This window comes from Parasteatoda tepidariorum, chromosome 2 (genome assembly GCF_043381705.1).
Source record: "Parasteatoda tepidariorum isolate YZ-2023 chromosome 2, CAS_Ptep_4.0, whole genome shotgun sequence".
In the NCBI taxonomy this organism is placed as follows: domain Eukaryota; kingdom Metazoa; phylum Arthropoda; class Arachnida; order Araneae; family Theridiidae; genus Parasteatoda; species Parasteatoda tepidariorum.
In genome coordinates, this window is record NC_092205.1 from 96,050,445 (window position 1) to 96,069,140 (window position 18,696).

An 18,696-nucleotide genomic window follows, 5' to 3' on the forward strand; every position below is an offset into this window, starting at 1 on the left:
AAACTCACCAGAATTATTTAATATCGTATGAAATGCAGCAGATTTGAGCTCAGAAATTGCATCATTTATATAATTAATTAAAAACAAAACTATCTGTTTGATAATATCATCTCGCCGAATAAGCTGTGTAAAGCAGCTGTATACTTTATGACCGGAAGTAGAGCCAGTCAAAAACTCGAAATTATTGCTGTTTCCATTTATATGGATGATTGACTAAATCTAAACAATAACAAGCTTCCTCATACTTCTGGTGTATCCCTCCGCTTATGTTATGCTTACTATCGTAAGCATAACATAAGCGGAGGGCGATGTGTGAACAGGCTTAATATTCTGGGAAGTTTATTGCGATTTGTGTTTAAATTTACCCGTAATTTTACCCTTCAAGGGAGTTGTCCGTAACTTTTAAATTCTAACAGGTCGTGAACCTAAAACAAATTTAAGAAAATTCATATCAAAACATAAATTTAGTCTAGGGTTTGCCATGTTTTGATCGTTATTCATTATTGGCTATATTAGTGTAAAATATTGCCGTTTGTTATGTTTTTGTATAGCATCGTAGCATAGCATTTGTTTAAGTGAGATTTAAATTGAAAGAACGCGTTAAATTGTAATCATTACAGATATAATAATATTGGAAAGTGTGCTTTTTCAAGCTGTGAGGAGTAAAAGATCAATCGAAAGTGGTAACCCGGAATTAATGGCCATTGAGGCACACTCTTCACTAGTTTAAAGAATACAAGCGTTATACAAAGATCCGTTTTTAGAATCCTAAATCTCAAACGTCGTGAATTGCATATGGCCGATGTTTATTTACTTAATATGAGGAGTAGAAGTTTCAGTGTTGATTAGCGTAAATAAGTCTCCTGTTTTCCTGTAAACCAATATGAAACAGGGGTCTGTGGACGCTGATAATATAGAATCTGGCTATAGATTTAATTTTCACCGACGCAAAATGTTGAAAAATTCATCAGTCCTAATTGGCGATGCAGAAAACATTGATAGGGCGATTGCTAGAGAACTAAATTACGCTGTTGCTGCTGCTTTCCACGATCATCTTTCTTGCACCAAATCAGCCCAACAATTTTGTACAATTGACACTATTTCCAATGATGTAATACTCAACAATAATCTTGCGTGTAAAATCGATCACATATATGCGAATTGTAGTGACAGTAAAAATATCACAACAGCTACTCCTGATCCACCGGTTTCTGACGAAATTCCTTCTAACAAAGTAAGCAAAAGCATTCAAATGCACTGTCGTTAAATTTTCTTTCTCTGTTTACTTATATAAATTTGTTTGTTTGAAGAAAATGGTGGAAAAAATAGCGAATAAATTTCGGCATAGTTTGTTTACGTATAGGTGTCGAATAAATTTTCGAACACTGTTGTTGCAGTATAATTTAGAAAAATTTACGCGGTATGAGTCTTATATGTACTATTTTTCTTGTTTATCCTATCGCTATTCTATTAATCCGATTACTTTTCTTTTGAGAGAGGTATGTAAAATCAGTTCCTAATATATTCTTACTGTTTTATATATTGTATTAATAGTATTAAAAAAACTAGCTGCATTTTTGTATATTCTTCTCACCAGAAATTTTTGCAGTTTGGTAATATTGCAAGTTACATAAAAGGAGATTAAATGTTAAATTTAAAAAAAATGGTATTTAACTATTTTGGGAAGCTGCAAAAACCTATAAACACAGTTCCTAAAATAAGTACTTATTACTTCAGTACTAGTAGTTCTGATTACTGCAATTGATTTAGCTTTCCTGGTTTTGCACAAATTTTAATTTGTTCCATTTAAGTTATAGCATATGAATATTTCTTTAGTTGTTTTATAAATTTTGTTCAAAATTCATATGACAATTAGTAATTTTTCCAGTAATAATTTTTTAACTCACTAAAAATGTATAAGAAATTCTAATTGTTGTATGCTGTCTAACGAAAAAAATTGCAATTTATTTAAAAAAATCAAATACTGATAAAGAATTCATTTTAGGCAGTTCTCTTGTCTGGAGTTCCATATCCTGATCTATGGCAAAATAATCGCCAAGTCTTGGCAACTTCCGGGCTGTGGCCCTCGAAAACTATAAAAAAACATCACAGAAAGGGACCAACTCGAAGGGTATAACTCATAGCTACCCCTGGGCAAACATCTACATGTTTTTTTTAAATTTAAATTGCAAGTTTAAAATCTATTTGGCACCTTGACGATTGTAGTTGGCGCAACAGATCACAATATGGAAATATCCCTTCTCTTGTTACCGAAGCAACATTTGTAGACTTTGAATGTGTTTAACTTTTAATGTTCTTAGTAAGGATAAATCATAGAGCCCTCTGCACTTGTTTTAACCTTTTTTATTTCCAAGAATTGGAAAAATTTTTAAAAAATAAAAATTAAGTGTTATGGGTGTAACACACATATGTCATAATTGTATAATGGGTAATTTGTTTACATAATTCTATGAATTACACCAAAGTTTGTAAGAAAGGATTTTAATGTATGTTTAGGAGAATGACAATTATGAAAACAATCAAGTTTTAGAGATTGTTATTTTTAGATAATAAAGAAATATGCAAATTAGTTTGTTGCAGACGTAACACGCTATGATTTTAAATTATAATCTTTTGCGAAATAGAAACCATCAATAAATAAAAGATCACGAAAGGAAAATAACTTATAATTAAGAATAAATAGTCTTAATTATTTCCTGAACATGCTTGTTAAACATGAAGGAATTTTATTAAAAAAATTTTGAGCAAAAGGAATACTTTTGTGCTCTTCTTTTAAAAAGGAAATGATTGCGTAAAGATTCATCAAGTAAGTACATTTTTTAAACATGTTTGCAATGAAATAAATGCTCATATTTTAATTGTTATGCAAGAAATTTACAAAGTTTTGATGAACTTTATGAAAGGGAAAAATTAAGAAAAGTTAAGTTTTTTCTTTGGATCTGTGATAAAAGGTAAGATTAGGGGTCACCACGTGTGAACTAAAAGAAAGTGGCTACCAAGAAATATGTAAATAAATTACCATCATTTGATGCCCATCATTTATATGGTAGGGGTGCATGACTTTTTTGAGTGATGGGTCGTTTGCACAGCAGGTTGGCTAAGGATGGGACTCACATGTATTTAGACATGTTGTTCTTATTTACATTAGTGTTAACATTAGTGTTCTTATTTTTTTTTATCAATTAACTTAACAGTATATTTTTAGAAAATTAAAGGCGTTTAACTATTAGAATTAATTCAAAAACTAATACTTTTTTTTAAAAAAAATTTCTTTTTATATCATATCGAAAATGGATTTATCAGAATAGATAAACATTGGAGAAATTTTTTTTTATTTTATCATATCACGCAATACGAAAGTTAATTTTAAAATTAAATTCTACACCCCCCCCCCCCCNCCCCCCCCCATCCCCGAAAAAAAAAATTGCCATGCTTACAGAATTGAAAGTATGAAAAAAATGTAATATGGGGCTCCCGCGATCTTTGAAAAGTTTTAGTAGTAGTAGTAAATTTAGGTTAATTCTAGAAGTTATTTCTTATTTTAATTTACCACTTTATCGTTAAGTGGTTTAGAATCTTAAATTTTCATGCATATGTACTTTTTTTCGAATACAATTTTTAGTGGCGGTTACAAGAAATTCAAATATCGACGTTTGATTTATTTTCGTTACCCCTTTTTAAAATTTTTAACTCCCATTCGAACCCTTTAATACATATTAAAGTAATTCAAATTAAATTTTTCAATTGAGGAAAATTTCTAAGGTTTGAACAAACACCTGAAATAAAAACAAAGCTGTTATAGTTCAAACTGAGATTCAAAACTTATTTGGTAATATACTTTATTGTTTCTCTTTATTGATTTATTAGATTTTTTTTATATAGTAGGTAAACGTTTTTTTCTTCTTTCGATAAAGTTTATTTAAGCAGTAAAATAAAAACAGTGAGCAGTTTAAAAATTCACGTTTCCCATCACTTTGTGAATTTCTCAGGTTGCAATAACATTGCATTAAAATTAGGGGTGTAACAAGTATTTGGCCCTTTTGTCAAAAATTTAGTTAGTTGAATGATCGTCAGAATATTTTTTAGAAAAGTTTTTTTCTAAGTTTTCTTTAAATTTGTACAGATATGATAAAGAATAATATAAAATCGTATTTTTAACTGTATTATGGTATTGTTTATTATAAGAAATAGTTTTTACACAAATTTTTTAAGTTTTAAAATTCCTGTTTTTGCACATGGCTTGCAAATTTATCTTCTAGAAGACAAATGGTAAAACGAAAATTTAACCCCTCAACGATCCGTTAATTTACAAAAAAAGGAAAAAAACGGTCATTTTTTATCCCTGAAAATTGATTAGTGCTGACATCTAGTTTAAAATAAACTAACTATCTACAATTACCTAAAACATATCCTGGTACTGCCATCTGGTGTGTAAAATGAGAAATCAAATGTTTTCTGGGCAAAAAAAATGAATTAGTTTTGCTCTTATTGGAGCGTTACTACTGAACACTCCAGCCCGGAAATATCACGGGAGCGAGAAGGAAGGGGTTAAAGAATTAAAACTAGATTACTTCATGCTGAACCACAAGTTCCTGTACTTCTACTTTTTATTTTTATTATTATCAGGCAAGTCAATTTCGTAATTTTTTCCGTAACTTTTAGTTCTAAGAGTTAAAAAGGATTTTTTTTCATTTTTGCTGTTTTCATTATACTACAGCATTTTAAAAGAACGTCTCATATTATTAACTTATTGTCACTATATTACAGTACAGACTGTAATATAGATAACCAGCAACATAGAAAACTAATTTTCAGTGTTAAAGTTTTGTTTTAGGAACTAAGAACAATTTTTTTCTTTTGTTTTTTTTTAATTATTTTTTTTTATTGACATTTTTATCATGTCAGAAATTTTTTTTTAAATGAACATTACTAATAAACTTAATTTTATAGCAATTTTTTTTGTTCTAAAAATCCTGGAGAAAAAAGATCTTTTGAAAATCCCTGCAGAAAAGAAAACCAATTTTTTTTTCTTCATTTATTCTTTATTTTTCATTCTTCTCAAATGAGAAAAGAGAAATCAGGAGCATTTCTGTCCCCTCTGATGCACTAAAAAGGCATCTTTTGAATATAATAATGGGGAAAAAATTTACTCTCATTAATGCAAACTGCAGTTGCACATAAAATGGCATTTTTGGAAATTGTAATCAGGGTCATTGTGTCAAAGCATAGTTTTCTAATCTTTTCATTACCTATCTGTAAAAATACATTGTCATATTTTTTATCAATAATTCTATGTCAAATTTATCTTAGAATTTTTTTAAAAAATATATATATATTTTTTTTTTTTAAAGTTTTGAGATTAGTTTTTTATTTAAATTTTAATTAGTTGAAGTAAAATGAAAATGCAATGTTACCTAAGATTAAGGTTTTTGATATAATTGTAAAAACCTTTCTGATAACTTTCATGTGTCATAAACTTTCCTAACCTGGTGCCATTTACTTACTCCAATCTTTAGAAATTTAAACCTTTTTAAAAATCGAGAACTGGCTATTGTGGTTGTAACATACTGTGTTACATTCATAACACCCAGTTTTTAATTTTGAAAACATAAATTTCTGAAAATCAGGATAAGAACAAGTTGCCCCTAGAGTTACTTTAATAGAAATTATTTTAATTGATATTTTATAACTGAGTTATATCTATTTAATACCTGCAAACATAACATTCTTAAATACCAGAATTGTGTACCTGCAGATGAAGTCATCGATGGTAAATTGTGGCATTTATCGATTCAAAAGCCTATCAGGTTTGAAACAAACATGTGATGTCACCTACATGTATTCAATTAAATCTGATTTAAATCGCATAGTTAGGCATAATCACTTCACTTTTACACTTGCAAGTACCCCTTGCTTTACTGTAAAAAATATGTGAATTTTCTGAAACTTATTATTTTATATTATTTCAACTAGCTTTGAGTCCTAAATTAACTAAATACAAAAGCCAGAAATTTTGACCATTGGTTGTTTTGATATGGAATCCCCCATTTTATTGTGCGGCCAACTTAGCCTAATTGGGGCCCGGGGCAAAAACTTCTTTAGGGGCCCCATTGCTTTACTACTTCAGTAATGAGGAACCAAACTTTATGGAGGTATTTAAATTTTTCACCTCATTATAGATAACAAGAAAACTGACTAGAACCTAAAATGCCCCTCCAATGGGCCGGCAAATTAGCGTTCTGTCCATTTTATTGATTTTCTGACTTTTCTAAGTAAATCATGCCAAATGCAGCTTTCTGATTTTTAACTTTGTCATCTAGCTGCGAAAAATTCGTATCCTAGCGAACATTAGGGCGGAATTCAACTAAATTTTGGCAATAATGATGACTCAATTAAAGCCGATCAGAAGCCTGTATTTTTTGCAAATATATCGCAAAAATGAGATTTGGAAAAATACAGACTTTTGATTGGCCAAATTTGTCCATTGTAATTACGAAAATTTAGCTGAATTCCATACTTGAAAGCCATGGGTTTGTGAAATATTGATTGTGCTCATATAATAGATTAATGAAAAAGCTAACATAAATCTGACGGATTTTTCACTATACTGATATTTTGTTTAAAAAAAGGTTCATAAAAGAAGGAAACATAAAATAAACTCTGTATTTGATTTGTGGTCCTTCCTCTGATCTGGGGGCCCAAGGCGATTGCCCCTTATGGCCCTGCCTTAGTCGCCCTGAGTGCGGCTTTCAGGAGAAAACTCCTCCAGACATCAGTCTCGTGTTGTTCCTGGTACTAAAGTTACAAGGCAAAGTCGCTTCAAATAGGGTTGTGGGGTGAATAGTTTTTTCTTGATCTTGACATAGGTCAACGTTAGTAAACCAATCGACACCTTCATTCTTCTACTGTACCCATTAGAAATGTGCTGTCACTTGTTGCCATAACAGCCCTAGACTTTTAGTCTGGAGGAGTTCTCCTCAAAGCCGCGCAGTAAATGCAATCCATCATCAACAGTGTTTTTTTCTTAATTGTCAAGAACTAAAAGCTGTTTAAAAATTGACATTATGCAAAATAATTTTTTAAAGGACTTAGTTTTCTTTTCTTACAGCTGAGAACTAACTTTGATCAAAACCGTCAAGAAAACCGAGTGTGTTTACTTCGGAAAAGGCTCTCAAAACCATCAGTGGAAACAACACGGAGTGTTTCAGAGTGCAAAAATTTAGAGTACAACAATGTGAACAATAATTCTGCTTGTATTCTTTCAACCGGCACTCAACATATCAACACAAATCTACCTGTTCTTGCAACACGGTATTTTGGTCGAAGGTCTAAAACTGTGCCCTCACGAGCTCTGAAAAGGTAAGCGTGGCTGCCAAGTCTACTGGATTTTACCAGTTTCTACTGATTTGATAACAATTCTCCTGGTTTTTGCACATTTTAAAAAATTCCCTAAATTCTTTTTTTTTTTAAAAAAATCCCTATTGAAATTATAGGTTGAATATTTAAATAAATATTGCTAAGACATAATGAAGCGGGCCTCATTTTTAGTAATCAGTTTAAAGCTTCTTTTTTTTTTCTAAACATTTTCAGTTTATTTTTATATAAAACTCCTTTTTTTAATTAATTAAGGAAATTCAATAGAACTATCAATAGTAGATTGCTTGTCTATTACCATTAAAAATTATGAGTTAACATAACGAAAAACAGTTCATTTAATGTTTGTCATTTTTGGTATGAAACCTGTAGTGTTTACCAAGTTTCTGAAAAATGCTTTACATTAATATGTTTTTTTGTTTTTTTCTCCAGTTTTTGTAAATAGTTTATATTTTTTAATTTTCGAAAAAAGGGGCCACAGATTTTTAAAAATGACCTCGTGAAAAATGCCACTGGCCACTGACTGGTAACAAAATTTCCTAATTTTGTGATATATTAACTTTGTAGCCCAAGTGAAAATGGCAACAGCAAATTCATTTAAAAATTCTGATAAGTTTTTTTTTTCATTTGAATATGAATTCTTTATCATGATCAAGCAGTTCTAATGTTAATTTTTTCAAATTGATTTTTCTCTCTTTTTTTAAAAAAAATTCTTTAATTATTTTAGGAACTAATATTTATTAATCGTTTATTAGGTTCATATTGTACAAGAAGAATTTAACTAATTTTTCCTACTTTTTTTCCTATTTTCTAGGCGATATCTGGGACCACCAAAAAATTTACCGGTTCAAAGAGAGGCATTAATAAGTACGCCTCCTCCAGTTTTAGAAAAAGAAGACAATGTAATTAATAATCAAGAAACTTTAAATGATTCTGAAGAAAATAATGACAATTCAACCGATTCTAAAATACTTAAGAAAAGGGGTAAGAAACCAAAGAAGATTTTAGTGAAGAGAGATTATCTTACTACCGAATCTACGTATTTTGTAGCTGATAATTGGACTCTAGATTCCTACAAACCTTCTCCAATAGATGGTATTTTTTAATTCTTGATTCTATTTTTCTATGTTGCTCAATAGTGCATTTAAATGTAGAATTTTTTTTATTTTTTATACTTGATATTGAGATAATGTATTTTATTTTATAACCAATGTTGAACAGCTGACCCAATTTTTGGGTTTATAACTACTAATGTTCAACTCCGTAGCCTTGCAGTTTTAAACCCAATCCAGAAGACAAGGGAACTCCTGGATCAAGTATTAGGAGAAATTTGCCTTTCTGGAGGACTTTTGATTAAACTAACCCGCATTTGCGTTACATAGAGAAGAAGACCACAAGAACCTCCCATTGTTAGCCTGATGGCAAGGGGACTCTAACCCATGATTGGTCTACCACTGAGGATATTCCAAGTCGGCTCTGTGGTCACAAGCTGGATGCAGAATTCCTATTGACCAACCATCGCTGGGATTTGAGCCCGGTTAACCTCATTGGAAGGCAAACGCTCTATCCCCTGAGCCATCACGGTTCACGATAATGTATTGTCTAATGAAGTACATTAGGAGATAGTATAACCTTGATTAATTGTTTCTAATAAGATCATTTGTTGATCCACGAAAGCGATTTAACATAAATTATCGAACAATGATTTGAAAATGATCAAAAAATATAAAAGAAATAATATTCTGAAAAGTTTATAAATTTGCTATAAGTATATAAGAAATTTTAATAAAAAAAAATTATGTACATCTTAAAAAAAATTATTCATGATGCAAAACAAAGAAGAATTAACGTATTTATTTATTTAAAATGTTGGGAAGTTTTGGTTTTGAACACTTTCTTTCCTTCTCACCAGAAACAATAAATGCCCGTCATTTATAGCGAATTGCTGTTCATTTCCTGTATTTATAGGAAAATCCTGTGAATACAAAAAGTTCATGAATGTTTCAAAGACTCTGAGGTTTTCTGTTGATGCTGCCACTAATTGTGGCAATAAAAACTTGCTGCTTGGCAAAACAGCAATTAAAACTTGCGACTTAGATATTGTTTTACAAAAATTATAATTGTTTTGCAAAATTATGCAATAATTGTTTTACAAAAACACGGCTGTAAATAGGTCTGCTCCTAGCATACGTTGTTCTGTGATGTATGTCACAATTTGGGACATTTTCAGCTATTTTTTGTAATATATTTGTATTTTATTGTTTTTTGTTGCCTAATAAATTATTTTGCTGCAAATTTACTGATGCTATTAAATAGTGACTTTTGCTGTCAGATACCACCAGTGTTAGTAGATTGATAAATAAGCTGGAAAAAAAAAATTAACATTTCATGTAAAATTGTGTGCATAATTTTTAAGTAGATTGAAATGTATGTCTATATTTTTTTTATTTATTTATAACAGTGCCTTTATGGAAGCTAAAACCAATTCCAAGTTTCTATCAGATGGAAGGAACTGAGGTCAGTTTTCTAAATTTATATAATTTTTCAATCATAATTTAAAGCTTTTCAATTGTGATTAAGAAAACTTAAATAAAAAATAACCAACTTTTCTTTAATGATTTGGTATTTTTCGTTTTTATGACTAGTAAAATTTGTCTTCATGTTATAGTATCTTATTTATTTATTTAATTTTTTTTTCTTTCCAGAATATTAATGATCCTGTATTTCAAAGGAGGCATCTGAAATGTGAAATGGATGAACGTAGACGCAAGAGGTGAAAGAAAAATCTACTTATTTATATTTATTTAATTTTTATGGAAGTGTGAAAATGGATAAAAAGTCTATTCTTTATTTTCTTTTTCTGAATTTATTTTTTGATATTATGTTGCATGGTAAGGCATAACTTTTTTCTTCTAAAAAATATCTTACATTTATTAGGTGTCAACTAACCTCCTTTAAAGACTGTTTTTTCTCTAAAAGTGCAGCTATTCTCTTGATCTTAAAGTATGTTTCTTGTGAATGTTTTAACATTCATAAGACAAATTTTATACTTTGCATTTTGTGATGATGAATAATCAAGTAATTAATTTTTCATTTGATGAAAAATATAACATTATGCTTTGATATAGTTTTATGTGTTAAACAGGGTTGGGTTTTTGCCGTCAAAAATTAGTTTTTGACATGACAGCGGTAAAAACCGTCAAAAACCTACCGTTTTCTTTCATTTATGGCATATAACGGACAATATATTATTTTCACATAATTGCCTTTATAAATGAACATTGTAAATGATTGCTATTGATTTTGCAACTATATACATGTATTCTTATAGAATTATTCTATACTATACATTCATATAGAAATATTGTAATATACTTATTGAAAATAGTGATACTTTTGTCATTATAGCTTGATTTGCAAAGGATTAAAAATTTTGCACTTCTTAATTGCTAGAAATAAACAAACAAACAAAAAAGCTTGGAACTATTAATAAATTCAAGAACTAAAAAGAAGAATTTAAAATTTGGCATTTCTTAAATATTAGAAATAAGCTAAACAAAACTTTCAAAACTTGTAACTACTAACAAACTCTAAGTCAAGAATGACTTGACATTCTTCAGTAATGTAATATGCCAAACAAAATGATGCTTGGAAATGTTGAAAATTTTGTTTAGTATCCTAATATTTTACTTCAAATAGTATGTTTTGATATAATCATGTTGGGAAAATGCAAGAATCTGTTCTTAAATATCTTTTAACAACTTTTTTTCTAATTTTATTGCCCAAAAATGAATTAATTTTAAATTATAAGCAGTTAAACTCAAATAAAAATACAGTTTTACCAAAACTATGGGTTTTTGACAGAGGGTTTTTTGACATGACGGTAAAAACCATGGTATAAACCGGTAAAAACCGTCATGTGTCAAAAACTTGCCAACCCTGGTGTTAAATCTTTGATTGTGAAGTCTTGTTTTTTTTATTTTCTTTTTTCTGTTAAAAAGAATGCACAGTGAAAGCTCAATATAACATGTGCAGCACAATACAAGAAAAGTCCTTAAATCCCTATACAAATAATTCCTGTGCAAATTGCGGAGAGGTCGAGTCCAACCCCTTCAATGATCACTTCAGAAATAGGAGGAGTTTTTAAGGACAAGTACAGTCCTTAAAAGCTCCTTAGTTTTTTTTTCTTAATGAGTTCTTTAATTTTACTCCTACGTCCATAAAGACTTCTCTTTAAAAAAAAAAAATTGAATCATAACTTTCTATAGAGAAAAGCTGGCTTGGCGAGCAAAAATTCCTATAAAAATAATTTCTGTGTAAGTTACGGGGAGGTCGAGCCCAACCCCTTCGATGATCACTTTAGAAATAGGAGTTTTTAAGGACAAGAGAAGTCCTTAAAAACTGTGGTGTTAAAAACTTAGGCTGTGTTCATTTTCGCAAACATGCGTTTGAACTGCGTTTTAATTTTAAAAAAACTCGCCAATGATTTTCTACTGTTTAAGTAGCTATATGAAAGAATCAAGCTATGTGAAAGAACTGTTCAGTTTTTTTTTATATAAAAAACTTTTATTTACAAACAACACAAACAGTAACAAATATGAATTACCCGTAACGGGATAGTGAAAAGATCATAAAACAACTAGATAAAGTGCCCGTAACGGGATATATGAAAACTCAATTTCCACACAAAACTAATTCTAAAAAATCAACAACTTTCTGGTCAATTTTCTGCTTTTATTATTTAAATTTATCTTTTTATGTGTTTATTTTATTTATGTTTTTGCCAGCCCGTTAGTTTTTTATATTTTTACTTTTATTCATGCTTTTGCAAACCAATTATCTTTCTTATATTTTTAGACTTTATAGTAAGGATACTATGTGAAAAAGAGAAAAATGGAAATCATCTTTATCTATTTCTGGATCAATATCGAAAATTAAAAAATAGCATCATTTCGTCTTATATCCTTCCTGCAATCTTAACCCTTTATGTTTATAAAGCAAACATACATGGGCACTTCCTTCTTACTATTTACTAATTCTTATGTATTCTGACTCATACTTTAAAAGATTATTAAATTAAAATAGCCCCTTTTTGTTGAGCACATATCTATCAGGGTTGCCACTCTACACGGAGAATAGGAAAAGCCTGGAAAATACAGGGGAAATAATGTAAAAATCACCTAAAATGACTGGGAATTTTACACAAAAATTTTGGGAATTTTTGAACAAAAAACTTAAAATCCAGAGAATTTTGTGTCGTGTTTTTGTCTTTTAAAAAATGGTGACCACTCAATGTGTAATCTATGGGACATTTAAGGATGATATTCCAGCTATACCAAGCTATTTCATTTACTGTAACATTATTTGTTTCATATATGTTTAGCTGTACCTTTTTTCTCTTAAGTCTTTCAAGCAATTAAAACTAGTATAGTTAGCCCAATATAGCTCACACAAGAGCACAGTGGTTGCGTTTTCCCTCTTAATATATTGTGTTTAATATGTACCGGAAAAATAGAGGGAATTTTTTTCCCGGTGGCAACCCTTTCTATCATAGCACATTATTTCCCTTCCTGATTGAGAATTCCAGATTGCTATTGAAAAAAAATTTCAGTGTTATCAGGGATATCTTAAAGCTGTTCTATTTCATGCATAATATACTGCTATTTTGACCTTGAATATGTATATTTTCTTATAACGACAAGCTTGCTGTAAGGGCAATTCAATTTGCTATTGTTAATTGTCGTTATAACCTTCATTTTGTTATAATGCTTTTTTTTTCTCTGTTATCTTGAAGTTACAAATTATTCAAATGTGACTGCATTGTTATAACAATTATTATTCCATACCGATCATCCTTTAAGATAAACAACGCATATTTTCTTTTTAAGATGGGACATGCAAAGGTTGCGAGAGCAAAAAGTCAGCCAAAAGCTCAAGAATAAAAATTCAAAGGAATCATCAGGGGGTGAAATAATCATCAACCAAAAGTCCAATTCTTTTTATCCTAATCCTCTGCAAAGTAAGTATATAATTAAAAATTAATTCAGTGTTCATATTTATTTATAGAAAGATAAGCTGTGTTTGTTAATATTCGAAATTCAGCGCAAATATATTGGTTTAGACACTGGCAGATCTAAATTTGGAAATTGACGGAACTATATGTAGTAAATTTGGTAGGCTTGTTTGTACAACTAAAAGATGATCCTGGTGCATAGCGTTTTTAAAAAGTGCTTAAAGGTGCTTATTTTCGTTTTTTAAAAGCCCTTAAAGGTGCTTTTTTCATTGGATGTTTTTAAAAAGTCCTTTAATTTTCCTTTTTTGAAAAGGAGATTTTTGTTTTCTTTACCACATGGATTTTCACCACGTATTATGCAAAAGCGTGCTTTTCATATTGTTCAATTCAACGTTTTTACAATTCATTCAACCCCAATTTATTTTGGCGTCCATAGCTTATAAAAGCCCCAATCATTTTAAATGTCTGATGAAATATTTGCTAGTTCATATGTACATCTATTAAACAGGGTTCTGAGAGATTCTTGCACTGTCATGTGCAACTCTGCTGCATTTTGCAAGATATTCTCAATCTCGGGCTTCATTTTTCACTTCCTGTTATCAAACTGAAAAACCTCTTGATCTTTTTATAATGTCTAATATAGTAAAGAAAAGAGCTCTTTGTCAGAAACTGATTATTTTATCATGATCATGTGAAGTCTTTGATAATTATTTTGCATTTTGTTAATGTATATAGTGCTTAAAAATGTTCTTAGAGTGCTTAAAAGGTGCTTATTTTTTGTTGAAAGATTTGACTATGCACCCTGATGATGTCTATTCCAATTCTGCATTTCAGCGCTAGTAGCGCCACTTTGATCATGCAAATCAGGGTTGCTTTAAATAAGTGTTCTACATTTCATAAGTGTTATTTTTCTCTACATTTTAATATAGTGAGTTGCTGTTAGTCAAGAATGCCTTTAGTAGGATATTATTTACCGCTCACTGACTTTGAACGTGTAATAGGGGTGCGAGAAAGTGGATTTACTTTCTGTGATATTGCAGAAAGACTGGGGAGAAATGTATCCACTGTGCATGATTGTTTGCAGCAATGGTCAAGGGAAGGTACTGCTTCAAGGAGACTGGGTTCTGGGTAGCCACGCCGCACTACTCAGAGAGAGGACCGTCATGTACGGCGTATGGCTGTGGTCTGCAGTACTCTACAGTTTCTACTTTACTCTACTTTTTTGTTTAGAATTGTGCATATGAGTACTTTGAAATGTAATTTTCATATTTATTTAAATTCTTGTTTTTTGTAGTTGAATACATTGAAGTTACGGATGTGCTGCCAGTTTTAGCTTTTGGTTGTGCTATTCCTCTTTTTCAACCATGGTAATGTCAATTTTCTATATTTACAAAATTAACCCTTTCATGTTGGTGTAATGTATTCAGTTATTATGATATCATTTGACTTGATCCTCAATGGCCCTGCGGCAGAATTTTTTGGGGCTTTCTGTGAAAGCGCTAATATCTTTCTGCGAAATACTTTCAGTAATAACAAAGATGTATGTTACTAGTTTAAGGTAACAAACACGCTGTGTTTACAAAAACAATATAATTATTTTTAATTGAATGTGTAATATTTTTTTATTCTAATATTATGGGCAACATTCTTGCATTTTGTTTGGAGTGAACTCCTATTAATTATTCCTTTTCGTATTCCTATTATTTCTTTCCTTTATCGTTTTATAATTATTTCCTTTATCGTATTTTGCAAATTATCATCACATTAAAGAAACAATTAAATGTGCATTCTGTAGCAGTAATTACCAAAAAAACAGGGCGACGTAATCACGCGAATCAGACTCTTCTAAAAGGGGTTACTGAATTTTAAAAACTGTGTGGAAATCTAAAGCAATAATTGCCAAAATAAATCAATAGAATCATTTCCTTAAAAAGTAAATGATCAAATGGGCAATTCAAATTTCCCATATCGTCTGAAGTATATCAGGATATCTAAAAGCCATGTGAAAATCAATGTCACTAACTGCTGAAATTACAATAAAAAAGGATTTACGATGTCGGCATAATTTGAGCGCTTCAAAAAGTGATTCAAATGCACAATTAAAATTTTACTTACAAATTTCTGCAGAAAAGAAAATGAAAGTTTTTTACTTCCCAAAAGAAAAAGTATTCTGCAAGAACTCTGTAAAGTTTTGCCACAATGTTGACATGCCACCGCGATTCTGCCACACAGGTCAGTTGTATGCTAGAACTCAAATAAGTTATTTAAAGAAGTATGGAATTTATTATTTTTTTAAATTATCCTTTTGGAAAGCAACCATTTGTAAATGATGTCATACTTTTTTTCTCTCAATATTTTTTACCTCTTTGTCACAAAACGTCTCATTTCATATCTTTACTCATTGTCTCATGTCACACTATATTACATACACATGTACAAGAACTCTTTCGAAACAAAACACATGTTGTAGATCCTATTTCAAATTTTATTTTTAAACTCAAATTACATTTTTTAATAAAATTTTTGAGCATAACAATAATATGTGTAAGTGCGTACGTGTTCTGATGAAAACGAAATAAAATTAACAGTACAAAAATATTTAATTTCCTGTTTTTAAATATTTTTCTTTTTAACCAAAATATGGTTCCCCTCTAAGTATGACATCATGTATAAATGGCCCCAAAGATTTGAAGAACACTCTTAAGAAGACGCCATACCAAGGAAGAAAATTTGCGGTGCTATCTCTCTTTCTACTTCATTACTAATTTAAAATTTAAAGTGTAGAAGAAGTGAGTTCAGACAAACCCAGAGTAAGCCATGAAGTTTTAAATAGTGATAAGAAAGTTTCAAAATGAAAATAAACTGTGAGATGATAACTTAAGGTTACGCAATGGAGAAGTTCTCTTCTGATAATTTGTTTGCATTTTACAGGGTATCTGCACACCTGGAAAGTCATGAATTTCGATATTGAACAAAATTTGTCATGAATTGTCATAATTTAAACTATTTTTTAAAAAAAATCAAGGAAAGTCATGGATTTAGGTCGTTGAAAAATCTCATTTTTAAATTAAAATTTACCCCCTCCCCCAATTTCACGGTGCTCTGAATATCTGAATTTGTAACAAAATTCCCACTCGCAGTCATATTTTATTAAAATACAAAATGTTTTCATCATTTTCTTTAAAAATTATGGCACTCTTTCAAAAAATGAAAGAAAAAACTTCATTTCTTTACCAAATTATCTTTTAAACTTCTATGATTTCATAATTTTTGTTATTATTTATTTTATTTTATTTTATCAATTTAAAATTCTAGCTGAAGCAAGCCAGTCACTGGCATTTTTTTTTTTTTTTAAAATTCGGAATTGAGAACAGAAAAATCAGGAGTATTTCTTTCCTTTCCGATGAACAAGAAAAGTATCTTTAGAATATAATTCTGCCGAAAAAAAAGTTTCTTATTTTTGTATTTTTTTTTGCTATTTTATTGCTTTAACTCTACTATCTCTGTTTTTTAAATTTAAAATCTATAAATATGAAGATGCAGAGTATAACAGTTTTGGTTATAACTATCATTTCAATTAATGTTATTATAATGCTTTTTTTAATTTGTTGTATTGTTTTTGTCAGAGAAAATGGTAACTTCGTTAAGTCATGAAAAATAATTGGAATTAGTCGTGATTTTGAAAATATAAAATGTAGCAGATACCCTGATTTTAATATTTTGAAGTATTTTTTTCAGCGATTTAAACTTCATGACTTGCTCTGGAGTTGCTCGAACTTACTTTTACTTTCTTTTAAATTAGTAATAAAGAGAGGATTTACGAAGAAATTTTTCTTCCGTGGTATGGCATCATCTTAATTGTTTTTGCTGGTCAAAGTTTGTTTATTATTAAAAGTAAAAGAGATACAAAAGATTTATTTCTATTTAAATTTCTAGTGAATTCTCTTTGCCCTGGTCTTGCATCAGAAATGAAGACTCCCGATCATCCTCAAATTACAAAGGGAAAAAGTCTCGCTTGTCCAGTCACGCTTCAAGAGTCACATGAAAAATCTCTCTCGACAGATTCATCCTCTCCGACTAGTATTTTGTTTGGCTTGCAATTTTAGACGGAAAGATAATTCAGTTGCAGTCACTCAAAGAAATCATTGAAAATAATCATTTGTACATATATATATATATCTATTTACATTTTATGTTTGGCAAGATTCTGCTGAATTACTTAAAATACCAGTGAAATTCTGAAAACGGTGAAATTTGTTTTTAACGACTCCTCATTAATCTTCTGTAAAAGTGAATCATGGTAATTCTATTCACTTATATTGTAACAATTAAGGTAGAAAAGCTCTCTTTATAAGCAAGTAGGTATACTACTTGTCTTGTAACAGTTCTATACATACATGTATGTATTGGATAACAGGAATTTATAACAATAAATACTGAATTTATTCTTGCATATGTCAGTTAATCGACCCTTGTAAATGTAAAAAGGCATTATAGTAAAATGTTATTTACATTGTATCTGTGATATGATTATGGGTAAAAAAAAAATTTGTTTTTATTTTTTTCTCATTCTTTGTTTATGAACTTTTATTTTTTATTTCATTAAAATTTTGAATTTGCCAGCAACATCATTATGTATTTGGGTTATTTTTCCTCTATTATTATATTGTGAGATTTGATTATTTATTTTAACCATAGAGCAGAATTAACAGCCACAGGGCAACTAAAAATGGCAATTTAAAATTTGTTTATCGCCACCTATTTTCAAATTGATTATTTTTTAGCTAAAATACCGTAAAATACATGTTTTTTAAAAATCACATAACAGTAAAAATGCAGGAAATTTTTATTTTTTCTTTACTAACTGAGAAAATACAAGAAATTTTATTTCTCATTTTCGTCTTTTCAAAAAGGGTGAACTCTGAAGGCGCAATCTATGGGATACTTAAGGATGATATTTCGGCTGTACTAAACTATTTCATTTACTGTAGCATTATTTAAGTATGTTCAGCTGTTCCTTTTTTTCCCTAAGGTTTCCAGAAATTAAAACTAGTATAGTTAGCCCAATATAGTTCACATAAGAGTACAGTAATTGCTCTATTTATTCTTAATATATTATGTATAATAAATGTGTACAGGGAAAACACAGAAATTTTTTTTCTCCAGATTTGTGTGGCAACTCTGAACATACGTTCTTCTAACTTCTTGTATTATTTATTACATGAAAAAGCTGTAATCATCCCTGGAGCATTCAGCTCATTTTATACTAGCTCAAAATTTCAGGGGGG

At 29.8% G+C, this 18,696-nt stretch overlaps 1 protein-coding gene across 1 annotated transcript; it reads left to right on the top strand.

Annotated features, from left to right (window-relative positions):
• The first annotated feature begins 755 nt into the window (after nt 1–755).
• On the top strand, nt 756–18,034 carry LOC107444885 (male-specific lethal 1). Its single transcript, XM_016059135.3, has 8 exons — nt 756–1,234; nt 7,130–7,380; nt 8,210–8,490; nt 9,857–9,912; nt 10,101–10,168; nt 13,284–13,414; nt 14,703–14,775; nt 17,345–18,034. Exons 1-8 carry the CDS (start codon nt 884–886, stop codon nt 17,451–17,453), a joined length of 1,320 nt encoding a protein of 439 aa, XP_015914621.2. The 5' UTR covers nt 756–883; the 3' UTR covers nt 17,454–18,034.
• The last annotated feature ends 662 nt before the right edge of the window (nt 18,035–18,696 follow it).